The following is a 14,961-nucleotide window of genomic DNA, read 5'->3' on the forward strand; positions in this document are numbered from 1 at the left end:
CAAACATCAAACTTTCTGTATTTTAAAGGCCCCAAGTCTTGCTTCATAATTATTGAGACAGTCTTGGTATCTGGTTTTCACAGCATGGTGGCATCTTAGTAATAGGAAAATAGGAAAGAGGCACACTAGCACGTCAGTCTAGTCACGATGATATAATTGATGTTGATATTAATAATGACTGCTCTGTGCTAAGCACTGCTATAAATACTTTATTTGGGTTAATTTTATTATACCCCTGACAACAAGCCAAGAAGAAATATATATATACATATATGCTAAGTCGCTTACATACATACAGTATTATCCCTGCTGCTGCTGCTGCTGCTAAGTCACTTCAGTCATGTCTGACTCTGTGTGACCCCATAGACGGCAGCCCACCAGGCTCCCCCGTCCCTGGGATTCTCCAGGCAAGAACACTGGAGTGGGTTGCCATTTCCTCCTCCAATGCATGAAAGTGAAAAGTGAAAGTGAAGTCACTCAGTCGTGTCCTACTCTTCGAGACCTCGTGGACTGCAGCCTACCAGGCTCCTCGGTCCATGGGATTTTCCAGGCAAGAGTACTGGAGTGGGGTGCCATCGCCTTCTCCGATTATCCCTGCTGCTGCTAAGTCACTTCAGTTGTGTCCGACTCTGAGCGACCCCAGAGACGGCAGCCCCCGAGGCCCCCCGTCCCTGCTGCTAAGTCACTTCAGTTGTGTCCGACTCTGAGCGACCCCAGAGACGGCAGCCCCCGAGGCCCCCTGTCCCTGGGATTCTCCAGGCAAGAACACTGGAGTGGGTTGCCATTTCCTTCTTCAGTGCATGAAAGTGAAAAGTGAACGTGAAGTTGGTCAGTTGTGTCTGACTCTTAGAGACCCCATGGACTGCAGCCCACCAAGCTCCTTCATCCATGGGATTTTCCAGGCAAAAGTGCTGGAGTGGGGTGCCATTGCCTTCTCCAAACCGATTATCCCTACAACTAGTTAATAATTAAAAGTAGGAATTGAACCCAACTGTTTTATTCCAAAGCTTCTATTCTTAATACATGATAGTACCACTATGATAGTCCAACATGGAGAAGACAGATCATAATATGTTTTTGTCAGGATTTCCATTAAAAATTGTGATAAAAATTTTAGCTTATACAGTTCAAATACCTGAAGAACTCTTGCACAAAAAGTACCCCGTTCTTCAGTGATGCTGGCTAAATAGATTATAACCAGTTGCTTGATGATAACCAGTTGTTATATGAAGTTTTTTGTAGCTCATTTGAATATTAATAAGGTTTTAATCATATTGCTTTCTATTTTAGGCCTTGAACCAACAACAATGATTGATTTAACTGAATTTAGAAATACCAAAAGTTTAAAACAGCAGCAATACAGAGCTGAAAACCAGATTCTTTTGAAAGAGGCAAGTGCGGTAGTCAACTGGTTATTTTCCTGGTTGAAGCAAAGAGAAATACTAATAGTTTATACCTTGTAGATTGAAAGTCTAGAGGAAGAACGACTTGATCTGAAGAAAAAAATTCGTCAAATGGCTCAAGAAAAAGGAAAAAGAACTGTCACTTCAGGTATACTCTGTTACTCCAAACCTTTAAAGAATCATTGGAAAATGAATGGTGTGGATATAGAATTTTCTGTAAGTTGGAAATATTATTGCTATATTCCTGTGGTTTTGCTACAAGTTTAATAAATGAAAATAATGGCCTGATGAAAGTGTACGAGTGTCATTGAGTTCAGTCCTAAATCTGAAACAGTTAAAAAGAATAATAAGTGAACAAAAAACAAACTTCAGAATCATGGACTTTAGAAAACTTTATAGTATAATCTTACTAATTTCTAGTCAATCACAGTATGTTGTGATTAGTAATGATAAAACTTAGTAATTTGTTAATATATATTATGTTAATATTTTCTCTTTCCTTAAAAGCTATGTACTGAAAGCTTTCTTTGTACATTATTCTTTGCTAAGTGAAAGTAATATTTTATTGAATAAAAATTAACATCTTTTTTTCTTTTGATTTATCTTACATAATATAAAGAGAACAGTTGGATTAGTTCTTTAATAGCTATTGCTTTTTTGTAAGAAGACCATAGAGACAGAATTTTTTTTCTAACTTGGCCCAAGCTCACAAGTATCTGTGAATAATAAAGATTTTTTTTTTTTAGCTTTATGCTCTCTATAGTATATCAAACATTTCTCGAAGGGCAAAACTTTGTAATTTATTCATATATTAAGCAATTTAGTAATCATTCATGATTCTTTATGGGTATATCTGTTAACTATATTGGCACTTACTAATATGTGAAAAAGAATGATAGAGAAGATAGAATTTGTATTGTTTCTCATTAATATCTTATTAAAAGTAGCCTAAAGTAGGCAGTTGTAGAGGAGGCTACATGTGGATCCAGGATCTTGGAAATAATTATTTTACCTTTTGTTTGATTTAAAACTTGATTTAGTTTTTAAGAATTAAAGTTTTGGGGGCTTACCAGTGGGTAAGAGTCCATGCTTCCACTGCAAGCGGTGCAGGTTTGATCCCTGGTCTGGAAACTAAGATCCCATGTACTGTGAGGCATAGCCAAAAAAAAACCAAGAACATTAAAATATTGGAATAATAAGAGTTATTTTTATGTTTCTCATTTGTTAATTCTTTTATTTGTAGGATTAATTGCTGAGGACCTGAACCTAACTGAACACTTTTCTCAAGAGAATAGAATGGGAGAAAGAAAATCTGATTTCATGAGCCTCAAAAATATGAGTGAAGAACAGTCAAAGGTAAATAGTAAAGTATTACTATGGCAAAGTGAAAGAATATTATTATCAGGCTTTTATTTCTTCCCCTATTATCTCATTTTGGACATTGCTTCTTTTTATACTTGTTAAAAAGTCTCAGATAGATCCCAAGATTAATGAAACGTTGTTTACTCTGAATACAGATTAGGAGTTCAGATAAAGTAGAGCTGCTGCATAGGAGACCATCATTCAATATTCCACAGTCATGTCAGAATGAGCCAGAAGAGAATATGACCATGGGATCATTATCGAGAATGTTATCTGAAATTCACCAGCGTGTAGAAAGTGAAGTGAATCCTTTTGTCTCTTTAACTACACATTCTTCATCTGTACAAGTGAAAGATGATATTTCACCTCCAGAAACTATTACAATAAGGGAGATTTTTAAAGCACCCTGTCTACAATCTTTAAGAAATCTAGAATCATTAATCAGTACCTTTAGTAAAGAGAGTCATGAAGAAATAAACGAATATTTATGTTCTATTTCTGATGAGTCTATGAAGAAAGTGACAAGAAGCCATCAGGCACTTGAAAAGACTAATTTCACACAAAAAAGTGATTCATCTTTACGAGCCTTATCAACAGCTTCAGATTTAATGCAGAAGTTATCACTTAGGCAAAAATCAGCAATATTTTGTCAACAAATTCATGACAATAGTGCTGGCATGGATAAATCACAAGTAGCAACATCAGAAGATGAACAGGTTCATACCCCAATCAACTTTGCTGATACCAATTTGAAAGAAGATATAGGAAAAAGTGAAGTTCCCATACAGACAGAAATCTGGAAAGGTAAACTTGAAGTTAATATTCCGGACCCTGTGCCAATTACTGCACAATCAAAATTACCTCAGATAGATCCACTTGAAAATCTTATAGAACAGCTACGGACAGAACTAGTATTTCTTAGATCTCAGGTGAGCTATCCTCCAAATAACATTCCTAGGATTTTTTTTTTAATTCATTTTTATGACTTTCTAACGAAATTCTATAAGCAGCAGTTGTAATAATTTTTCTGTTTGCACATTAACACTAATTTATACACATTCTGTCTTTTAAAAATCTAAAAATGAAGTACGTTTGAGATGAACTCATTAACTTGCCTAATTTATAACATGTTTCTTTAGAATGAAGTCATAGCACAGGATTTATTGATCAAAGAAGCACAGAATAGAAATGCAGAAATAGAGCTTGCACGTCATAGAAGCCAGGCAGAACAGGTAGTGTAAAGGCAGATCATTAAAAGAGATGATTGTGGTGCTAAAGACAAAAACCTTCAGTATCTGTTTCCCTTTTGCCATGGTGTTGCAGGGAGGGAGAATGTGGGAGGGGTGATCATTACGTGTTTCACCTTTTAAATTTTATTTTTATGACTGTTGCTATGTTTCTGTAGCTTGTTTTAGGTATTTTAAACCTCAGTTGATCAAACTTTTCTTTAAACTTCAAAACTATAAATATTGTAATATTTTTTTAAAAAAACAATTTTCTCTTTGTTTTGTTTAGAATGAATTTCTTTCAAGAGAACTAATTGAAAAGGAAAGAGATTTAGAAAGAAGTAGAACAGTAATAGCGAAATTTCAAAATAAATGTAAGTCACTGTTATGTCTTATTTTTCTTTACTTACTTAACCTGTACTGAAAATTATGGGTCTAAAGGACTAATACATTCTGTTCTCTAGTCTGTTTTAGCCTTAACAATGTCTATAATGTATCAATGTCAATCTCTCATTTATTTGGTTTGCCTTGCTTTATTTCTTTTTCAGAGAATGTTATTAATCTGAATTTATTGTAATGATAAATGAGTCTATTTTTTCTCTTTGGTCCTCTAATGAAAGTGAAGTTAGAAAATAAATGTAAAAGTTTTAATATAAAGTGAAAGCAAAGTATGCTTATGATTTATTTATTTCATCCATGAGCTATATATGTATATGTGTATTATTTAAATAGGTGTCCAGTTTTATTTAACTATTTACCCATTGGATTTATACTTGAATTTTTTGCACATTTATTTGTATTCACATTTTATAAATGGGCTATTTTTGCTATATTTGAAATACTTGTCATCTCTATAGTATAGTATAATTGGAAATTTATACCTAGTGTAAATTATAAATTGTAAATCTCATTCATTCAATAAATATGTCGTTTTTAGTAAAAGAATTAGTTGAAGAAAATAAGCAACTTGAAGAAGGTATGAAAGAAATATTGCAAGCTATTAAGGAAATGCAGAAAGATCCTGATATTAAAGGAGGGGAAACATCTCTAATTATTCCCAGTCTTGAAAGACTAGTTAATGTAAGTTATTTTTATATTAATAGTTTTATTTTGTTGTTTCATCACTTTAAAAATGTTGTTCCCCTCTCATGGGTCTCCACAGCTTCTAATGAAACATTACTGTCATTTGAGTCATTCCACTGTATGAAATGTATAGTTCTCAAACTAGTTCAAAACTTTCTCTTTTTATTTTGTATTCACCAGCGTGATTGTAAAGTGCCAAAGGGGGTGTGTGTGTGTGTGTGCCTTGTTTGGGGTTTCCTGAGGTTGTTCACTTATGTTATTCACCACAATTGAGAAATTTTCTACCATTAATTTCTTCATTTATTTTTTTCTGCCCCATTGTCTCTAGGACTCCAGTGATACATGTTAGACTTTTTGACATTGTCCCACAAATCCCTGAGGCTCTGTTCATTTTTTTTCCATAAAGTTTTATCTTTTTTCTCCAAGTTGGATAATTGCTATTGATTTATCTTCAAGTTCACTGATACTTTCTTTGTCATCTCCACTTTTTATTTTAAGGGTCATGCTGAGACAAAGGCAGCAAGATGAGTAAAATCATATGTAATCTCATCAAGAGTGTGATCTGGGATTTAACTCAAGGCAGTAGATTTCTAAGATCTAAGGAGATCTAAGATGTCCTTTACCCTAAGGAGATCAGAACAGGCTACATGAAGTAATAATTTATACTGATTCAAAAGGGATAGCAGGAAGAAATAGGCAGAAGGAGGTACTCTGACAGATGATAAAGTAGTCTAGTTAGTTGTCTTGTTGATAAATAGCATCATGTTGTCTATAAGGCCTTTTGGAAAATGAGATTGAATTAGACAGTGATAGGGACCCAGAAAAATATCCTATAGCGATAGAAAGTAAACTTAAGTGCATAACAATTATCTGATCTAAAGTGCTATTCTGATGATCTCTTAGACAAGATACTGGTATGTCATTGAATGGGGTATATCAATCAGAAAAAAAGAAAAATAATGACCTGGAAGAGAAGCAGATGAAGTCTATGGAAGCAGTGGTCTCAGGAACGCTTGAGGCTGTCAATTAAAATAGAAAAAGTTCGAATTTTACTGGGCTATTTGGTCACTAAATAGAGTTCCCCTTGTAGAGCAGAGTTTGATCTGAGACATAGTATTCGAAGTGGGTTGGTGACTTCAATATTTGACATTTTTTTTTTTTTTAATCCAGAACTCTTGGATAAGACTTTACCATACTTTCCTTTTGTTATCTTGTATGCTTTAACTGTATAGAAAGGAAGCAGTGTAAATTTTATCTGATTGAATGTAGTAGCTATTTCATTCCATTGCTTATATTTTACTTTAAGATGCTTCATGGTTTCAAAGTATTTACATGTAAATTATCTCATTTTGACTGTATAAAAGCTTTGTGAAGCAGACAGAGCTAACATTACTTCCCCTACTTTAGAGATAAAGAAGCTAAGATTTAAGGAATTTTAAGTCAGTTGTCCAGCTAGCAAGAGATTGGTTTATATTTGAACCCTAGTCATCTTGTTCCTGTTTAAGTTGTTTTTCTGGTCTACCAGTCTACTTGAGTTAGCTCAGTATTTGTTAATTGTTAGAATGAGGTGATCAGTATGCTTGGTAATACTGATGCAGGTTAACTGGTATTTTATAAATTTGTAAGAGATAGAGTTGGTATACATTATTACACATGGGAGTAGTATAATGCTTAAATGTAAGTGTTATCTAAACTTAATTATTATACTGTGATTTTAGTGTTTTTCTTTACATTTCTTCAATATAATTTAAATATATTAGGCTATAGAATCAAAGAATGCAGAAGGAATATTTGATGCTAATCTGCATTTAAAAGCCCAAGTTGATCAACTTACTGGAAGAAATGAAGAATTAAGACAGGAGCTCAGAGAATCTCGGAAAGAGGCTATAAATTATTCTCAGCAGTTGACAAAAGCACATTTAAAGGTGAGAATTTTTTTTAAATAAAAGAAAATGCTAAGCTTATGAACAAAGGTTTAATATGAAACATTTGTTTTTTTAATGACTATTTTATGAGAATATGCCCCTTGAATTAATTCTTTCTATATTAGAAAAGCTTCTGTTTGGATTTTTAAAATAGAATTAGTGGAAAAATCAGTACTTTATAATGTAAATATGTTTGTGTGTTAGTTGCTCAGTTGTGTCTGACTCTGCGACCCCATGGACTGTAGCCTGCCAGGCTCTACTGTCCATGGGATTTTCCAGGCAAGAATACTGGAATGGGTTTCCATTTCCTTCTCCAGGGGATCTTACCTGACCCAGGGATTGAACCCTGGTCTCCTGCATTGCAGGCAGATTCTTTATGGTTTGAGCCACTCAAATCAGATCAGTCGCTCAGTCGTGTCTGACTCTTTGCGACCCTGTGAATTGCAGCACGCCAGGCCTCCCTGTCCATCACCAACTCCCGGAGTTCACTCAGACTCACGTCCATCGAGTCAGTGATGCAATCCAGCCATCTCATCCTCTGTCGTCCCCTTCTCCTCCTGCCCCCAATCCCTCCCAGCATCAGAGTTTTTTCCAGTGAGTCAACTCTTTGCATGAGGTGGCCAAAGTACTGGAGTTTCAGCTTTAGCATCATTCCTTCCAAAGAAATCCCAGGGCTGATCTCCTTCAGAATGGACTGGTTGGATCTCCTTGCAGTCTCAAGAGTCTTCTCCAACACCACAGTTTGAGCCACTAGGAAAACATAAAAGGATACAGAGATTTTAAATGTATTCTTAGGCATCTCTAAGCAGAAATTACATTAATTTAATTAATACCTGGCAGAGCATTCATATATCTACTTGTTAAAGTTACTCTTTAGGAAATTTAAGTTACTGCTTTTTAATTTGTCTTTTTGTGTAAGAGATGAGATTCTCATTTCTGAATTGTTTGTTTCCAGATAGATCATCTTGAAAAAGAAACCAGTCTTTTACGACAAACAGAAGGATCAAATGTTGTGTTTAAAGGAATCGACTTACCTGATGGGATAGCACCATCTAGTGCCAATATTATTAATGCTCAGAATGAATATTTAATACATATCTTACAGGTACTGAAAACTTTATATGTGAATAGCAAAATAACAATCATCAGCTGTTTCTTTGAGTTCTTAGACTATTAACAGTGAGATGTATTTTTACTGGATTTTGATGTTAGATGGAATGTTATGAATAAAAGCAGTTCGTTCTATTCATCTGAATGAAAAGCAGGCATGCCATTCATATGAAATATATGATTGACAGAATAACATGCAGCTACTATAAGGTAGTAATGTATAAGTAAAGTGAGCTCTTTTATCTATTGCTGGTTGGAAAAGCAATTCAGATGGATAAAGTCTGACACAGCTTTTTGTGTAATGATTAGAATTGTTCCTTTTTTGTGTGTTAACCACTAGAAAAACTTTTAAGAGAAATTGTCTTAAAATTGTCTTTTATTTCTTTCTCCCCTTTGCCCTGTAAGGTTAGTTACTCCGTTAGCAAATCAGAGAGGATACTGCTTGCCCTGTGTTGGTTTGTCAGCTTTCCTCTCTATGTTATAGTCATTATGAATGGCCTAATGAGAGTCGCTTTTCATTTTTCCATTTGAAGTGTGTGTGAATAACCATAAAATCACTTACTTTGCAAATATAATTACAAATGTGTTCAGAATCAATGAAAATAAGTTTTTGATTGTAAGCACTGCTGTTTCCCTTTCCTAAGTAATCTACTTGTGAATATATTTGAGTTATGCTTATCAACTGCTTGTATTTGTAAATTATATTACTTAATCCTTGAGTTGGAGAAGGCAATGGCACCCCACTCCAGTACTCTTACCTGGAAAATCCCATGGACGGAGGAGCCTGGTGGGCTGCAGTCCATGGGGTCACTAAGAGTCGGACACGACTGAGGACTTCACTTTCACTTTTCACTTTCATGCATTGGAGAAGGAAATGGCAACCCACTCCAGTGTTCTTGCCTGGAGAATCCCAGGGACAGGGCAGCCTGGTGGGCTGCCGTCTACGGGGTCGCACAGAGTCGGACACGACTGAAGTGACTTAGCAGCAGCAGCAATCCTTGAGTATTAGAATTGAACTGTTTATTGGATCATTACTTTATTATTCATGTTGTGTCATTATTCTTAGATTTCTGATTTTAATACTTTTCCTGAATTTATTCTTCTTTACTTCAGGAACACTGTCAATAAGTAGTATGTCAATAACAGTATAGGCTTGTCATGTTACTTGTGATGATTCATTATTTTTTAATCTTTGTGTAAAAACACACACACACACAAAACACATAGAAAGCATTGTGGTAGATTCAGTTCAGTTCAGTTCAGTCACTCAGTCGTGTCCGACTCCTTGTGACCCCATGAACCGCAGCATGCCAGGCCTCCCTGTCCATCACCATCTCCCGGAGTTGACTCAGACTCATGTCCATTGAGTCAGTGATGGCATCCAGCCATCTCATCCTCTGTCGTCCCCTTCTCCTCCTGCCCCCAATCCCTCCCAGCATCAGAGTCTTTTCCAGTGAGTCAGTTCTTCGCATGAGGTGGCCAAAGTACTCGAGTTTCAGCTTTAGCATCATTTCTTCCAAAGAAATCCCAGGGCTGATGTCCTTCAGAATGGACTGGTTGGATCTCCTTGCAATCCAAGGGACTCTCAAGAGTCTTCTCCAACACCACAGTTCAAAAGCACCAATTCTTCGGCGCTCAGCTTTCTTCACAGTCCAACTCTCACATCCATACATGGCCACTGGAAAAACCATAGCCTTGACTAGATGGACCTTTGTTGGCAAAGTAATGTCTCTGCTTTTGAATATGCTATCTAGGTTGGTCATAACTTTTCTTCCAAGGAGTTGCTGCTGCTGCTAAGTCGCTTCAGTCGTGTCCAACTCTGTTCGACCCCATAGAGTAAGCATCTTTTAATTTCATGGCTGCAGTCACCATCTGCAGTGATTTTGGAGCCCCCAAAAATAAAGTCTGACACTGTTTCCACTGTTTCCCCATCTATTTCCCATGAAGTGATGGGACCAGATGTGGTAGATTAGCAAACACCAGTTAAAAATCCGAAGACCTGTTCAAAGTGGCAAAACAATACTGGAACTCCCAATCCTAAGGCAGCATAGAGTGCTGGAAGTAGCAAGATCTCTGGAGTCAGCCAGACCTGACTGCAAGTGTTAGATCTGCAAATATGTAGGCACCTGGCACCAAGCTTGGCATACGTCTCAGAAAATGGTTACCAAGCCTAGTACTAATGAGGTTTTTAATGTTAAATAAGTTACTTGATCTTTCTGAGTCTCAAGTTTCTTCGTCTTCAAAATTAAATAATTGGAGAGGACAATTTGAGTGAAGATATGAATGCATATGTTCACTAAAGGGTATGTGGGGCTGAGTGGCTAGAGGCAAGTTTGTAACCACTGAATCTGATCATTTGATGGTTACTGTAACTATTACAAATATATGATGAAAATAATCTTACCTGTTTCATAGAACTTCTCTTTTACACATATTATCTCATTCCATATGCCATAAGATGTTCAAAATAATCATAGAAATGATCTGGGCTGCTTATGGATTTGTTGTTGATTATCTTTTATATATTTTTCTATAATCTTGTCAGAATATGAATTTATACTTTCAGATTTGAAATATATCCTGATGATTTTTTCATTCTCATTTCTAAACCAATTTTTAGGAACTAGAATATAAAGAAAATAAGTTAAAGAATTTAGAAGATTCTCTTGAAGACTATAACAGAAAATTTGCAGTAATTCGTCATCAACAAAGCTTATTATATAAAGAATACCTAAGGTATAGGTGTTAGCAAAACTTTATAAATATGAATGTAGCATATTCTTATTAAAGTTAAGTAACAAAAGATATTTAGATATTTTCTTTTCCTTTATCCTCCTGCCTCTTCTCCTTTGCTTTGTGTTTTAGTTCCTTGTCTGTAAAATTCTGTGATAGTGATACTTTTTCATAGTTATTATTACCTCAATAACTTAATTATGTGAAATAACTTAATTATGTGAAAATGCCCAGATCTGAGTATTTTGTGAATATTATGGCACATATGAACAGTTCGTGTCAACAGTAGTTCTTTTTCATCACCAGCATCATTATTCATGTGTTTTCATAGAGAACTAGCCTGTTTCTTCTTATCTCTGCCATCTCATCTGTACTAATGGACTAATAGCTTTAGTAATAATTAGAATATCTGATCAAAGTTTGTTTAAACAGTAAGAATGATTATGATTTAATCCAATAAGAAAGCCAAAGCTAATTATAGGTGGGTCATGTTTGGGAATCTTCTAGTGTATGTCATGTTATCTCCTATGATGGTGCAGGAGTTAGGATTTCAAGGAAGATGGAACCATGTCCATTGAAGAAGAGGGGTGTTTTCTTTTCACACAATTCTTCATTTTTATTTATAAAATTTTTTCTAGAGGACTCCAGCAGACTTAGATCTCATTAGCCAGAATAGTAAATGAGCTGTCCAAGTCATATGTCCAGGTTTGAACCATTCAGTGCTGACACCATAAGTGGTTTATGCCAACCAAATTGGAGGTCTGGGTAGGCAATAATATCTTATACACCTTCTTTAAGTCTAATGATTTCTCACTTTGTATGGATTCTAAATATTTCACGATTATTTAACACTCAAATTTAAGAATAGGGTCAGAATACTGAGACTTGATTTCCAGAGTAAGTTTGGAATATTGATTATTTTCTTAATTATCTTCTGTTTTTAATAAAATGTTTACAAGATCCATTATCATTATATTGTAATAGTTATAGAGTAGTAATTTGTAGTTTAATTTGATAAAATAATTTCTTTTACCTTCATTTAATTAAATAATAATAATAACTTCCAGGATTAACCCTTTCAAGTGGGATTTTAACTTATGTTATCATATGTTGATTAGTTATAATTTCTCTTGTTTTATGGTAACTAAATTTCCATTATCTAAAGTTATCTCTTCCTATAGATTTACTGTATTGCTTTATTTTTAAATTCTTTAAAGTGAAAAGGAGAACTGGAAAACAGAATCTGAAACAATGAAAGAGGAAAAGAAAAGACTTGAGGATCAAATCCAACAAGATGCTATAAAAGTAAAAGAATATAATGTAAGTAAAGCACTTTTAAAATCAATATTCAATATTATTCAAACTAAGATAGCTAGATTCAACAAGTAATATAAATGTGACTTTGTGCAGAATTTGCTCAGTGCTCTTCAGATGGATTCAGATGAAATGAAAAAAACACTTGCAGAAAATAGTAGAAAGATCACAGTCTTACAGGTGAATGAAAAGTCACTCATCAGGCAATATACAACTTTGGTAGAAATGGAGAGACAGCTTAGAAAAGAAAATGGGAAACAGAAGAATGAATTGATGGCAATGGAGGCTGAAGTTGGTGAAAAAATTGGACGTTTGCAGCGTTTTAAGGTATGTCTGATTTTTTTCAACTCTGAAAGTTTTCAGACAAGAAGGATAATATGTAATAACTATCACTTGGATTAATAGGAAACAGTTACTAACATTTGACCATAATCGCTCCATCTGTTTTTTGTAAGAGTATTTTAATTGCAGACATTTCTCCCCTTAGTATTTTAGTATGCATCTCTTAAAAAAAAGTCTTTTTCTGTTTACATGACTACAGTAACTTTATCATACTTAACAAAATTGACAACAGTACTTTATATATTGTCGAATGTCCAGACCACATCCACATTTCCTTATTGTCCCTGGATCCAGTCAAGGACTCTGCATTCTCCTTGGATGTTTCTTATCCTAAATCTTTTTAATATAGAATCTCCCCCTTTTTTTCTCCTCCTCTCTGAAAAATACTGAATGTTTAATTATATTCTGTCATAATTTTATTTGTTCCACTAACCATTATATTTACTAAAAGTTATCTTTGAAGCTGTGGTTATATTCAAGGAAACATTTTTGGCAAGACTACTTTGTACTTTGTAAGTAACACTTTATATTGTGTCATTCAAGAGATGGAATATCTGGTAGTCCCATTTTCATGACTGATAACTGTGTTAAGGGGAAGACAGCCATATATCTCTATTTTTAAGTGATTTAGTTAATTAACTCTTTGGTAATGTTTTGATACCATGCAAATAATCAGTTCTTTATTAGTTCTCTAATGGTTTTAACATCCATTGGTAATTGTTGCCTGACCCAATTATTTCATCAGGAGTTGCAAAAATCATGATGTTTCTAGTTTATTATGTACTTTTCATTTATTAGCAGATATTCTTTTATAAAATAAACAGCTTTTCCTCATAAGCCAAAGCTCTTTGGTTATCTTGAAGTGTGGTTCCTGCTGTCAGACATAGTTTAAAGTTTCTTTACAGTTCTTATTGTCTTTATACTATCTCTGAGTAAGAATGTGTCATCAAAATAACATATTCTATAGTGATGTGAAGTAATTCTCCTTTGTGTGGTTATGATATACATTTGCTGTGGTTAGGCTCATTTGTTTTACATTTGTTTTCAACTTCACGGATAACTTTTTAAAAATTAAATTTGAATACATAAAGTATTTACACAAAAGATGTCATCAGAGAAATCTTACTTCTGTCCTTGTACCTTTTGCTTCATTATATTCCACCTGTTTGCCTCTTTTGTTGTTGTTTAGTGGCTTAAGTCGTCTCCAACTCCTTTGTGACCCCATAGACTGTAGCCTGCCAGGCTCCTCTGAAATCTTGCATGGGATTTCCCAGGCAAGAATACTGGAATGAGTTGCCATTTTCTACTCCAGGGAAATCTTCCCAACCCAGGGATTGAACCTGTGTTTCCTGCATTATCAGGTGGGTTCTTTAGCACTGAGCCACCTGGGAAGCCCTTTACCTCCTTTGCTGCTGCTGCTGCTAAGTCGCTTCGGTCGTGTCCGACTCTGTGCGGCCCCATAGATGGCAGCCCACCAGGCTCCCCCGTCCCTGGGATTCTCCAGACAAGAACACTGGAGTGGGTTGCCATTTTCTTCTCCAATGCATGAAAGTGAAAAGTGAAAGTGAAGTCGCTCAGTCATGTCCGACTCCGAGCGACCCCATGGACTGCAGCCTACCAGGCTCCTCCATGGGATTTTCCAGGCAAGAGTACTGGAGTGGGTTCCCATTGCCTTCTCGCTTTAGGTAACTGAAAATCCTTCTGTTTCCTTTTGCAAGTGTTAGCAAAGACACAAAAAGTGGCATGCCATGTGTATTATTCTACATCTTGTTTTACATCTGATCTTATAGCTTATTTAAGTATGTATATATTCGTTTGCGGAGAAAGCAATGGCACCCCACTCCAGTACTCTTGCCTTGAAAATCCCATGGACAAAGGAGCCTAGTAGGCTCCAGTCCGTGGGGTCGCTCAGAGTCAGACACGACTGAGTGACTTCCCTTTCACTTTTCACTTTCATGCACTGGAGAAGGAAATGGCAACCCACTCCAGTGTTCTTGCCTGGAGAATCCCAGGGACAGGGCGGAGCCTGGTGAGCTGCCATCTATGGGGTCGCGCAGAGTCGGACACGACGGAAGCGACTTAGCGGCAGCAGCATATTCATTTGACATGTCTGAATTTATATAGAGCATGTAAATCTTCCCTGGTTGCTCAGTGGTAAAGAATCCACCTGCAGTGCAAGAAACATGGGTTCAATCCCTGGGTCGGGAAGAGCCCCTGGAGAAAAAAATGGCATCCCACCCCACTATTCTTATGGGAAATCTCATGGACACAGGAGCCTGGTGGGCTCCAGTCCATGCAGTAGCAAAAGACTTGGACACGACTAGTCACTAAACAACAACAACAGTGTAAACCAAAGAATTCAAAGTAAAATTAAAATGTTACTTGAGTTCCTTGCCATCTCCTTTTAAAGATAATAGTGAGTGAAATTGTCATGCTAATAAACTTATCTACAATATGAAATGT

At 35.6% G+C, this 14,961-nt stretch overlaps 1 protein-coding gene across 9 annotated transcripts in view; it reads left to right on the forward strand.

The window, feature by feature from the left end:
* CEP290 (centrosomal protein 290) overlaps nt 1–14,961 on the forward strand; it is a 95,226-nt gene that overhangs the window by 24,827 nt on the left and 55,438 nt on the right. For all 9 annotated transcript variants that reach the window (XR_011464255.1, XR_011464254.1, XM_070370952.1 and 6 more), the window contains exons 15-24: nt 1,291–1,391; nt 1,464–1,551; nt 2,647–2,759; nt 4,281–4,365; nt 4,929–5,071; nt 6,835–6,999; nt 7,955–8,104; nt 10,730–10,845; nt 12,060–12,162; nt 12,253–12,483. Coding sequence is in view for 7 of the 9 variants with exons in the window: in XM_070370952.1 (XP_070227053.1) it covers nt 1,291–1,391; nt 1,464–1,551; nt 2,647–2,759; nt 4,281–4,365; nt 4,929–5,071; nt 6,835–6,999; nt 7,955–8,104; nt 10,730–10,845; nt 12,060–12,162; nt 12,253–12,483 (1,295 nt within the window). In the remaining 2 variants the exon portion in view is untranslated. The remainder of the gene's footprint in view (nt 1–1,290; nt 1,392–1,463; nt 1,552–2,646; nt 2,760–4,280; nt 4,366–4,928; nt 5,072–6,834; nt 7,000–7,954; nt 8,105–10,729; nt 10,846–12,059; nt 12,163–12,252; nt 12,484–14,961) is intronic.

Source organism: Bos mutus, chromosome 5 (assembly GCF_027580195.1).
Source record: "Bos mutus isolate GX-2022 chromosome 5, NWIPB_WYAK_1.1, whole genome shotgun sequence".
In the NCBI taxonomy this organism is placed as follows: domain Eukaryota; kingdom Metazoa; phylum Chordata; class Mammalia; order Artiodactyla; family Bovidae; genus Bos; species Bos mutus.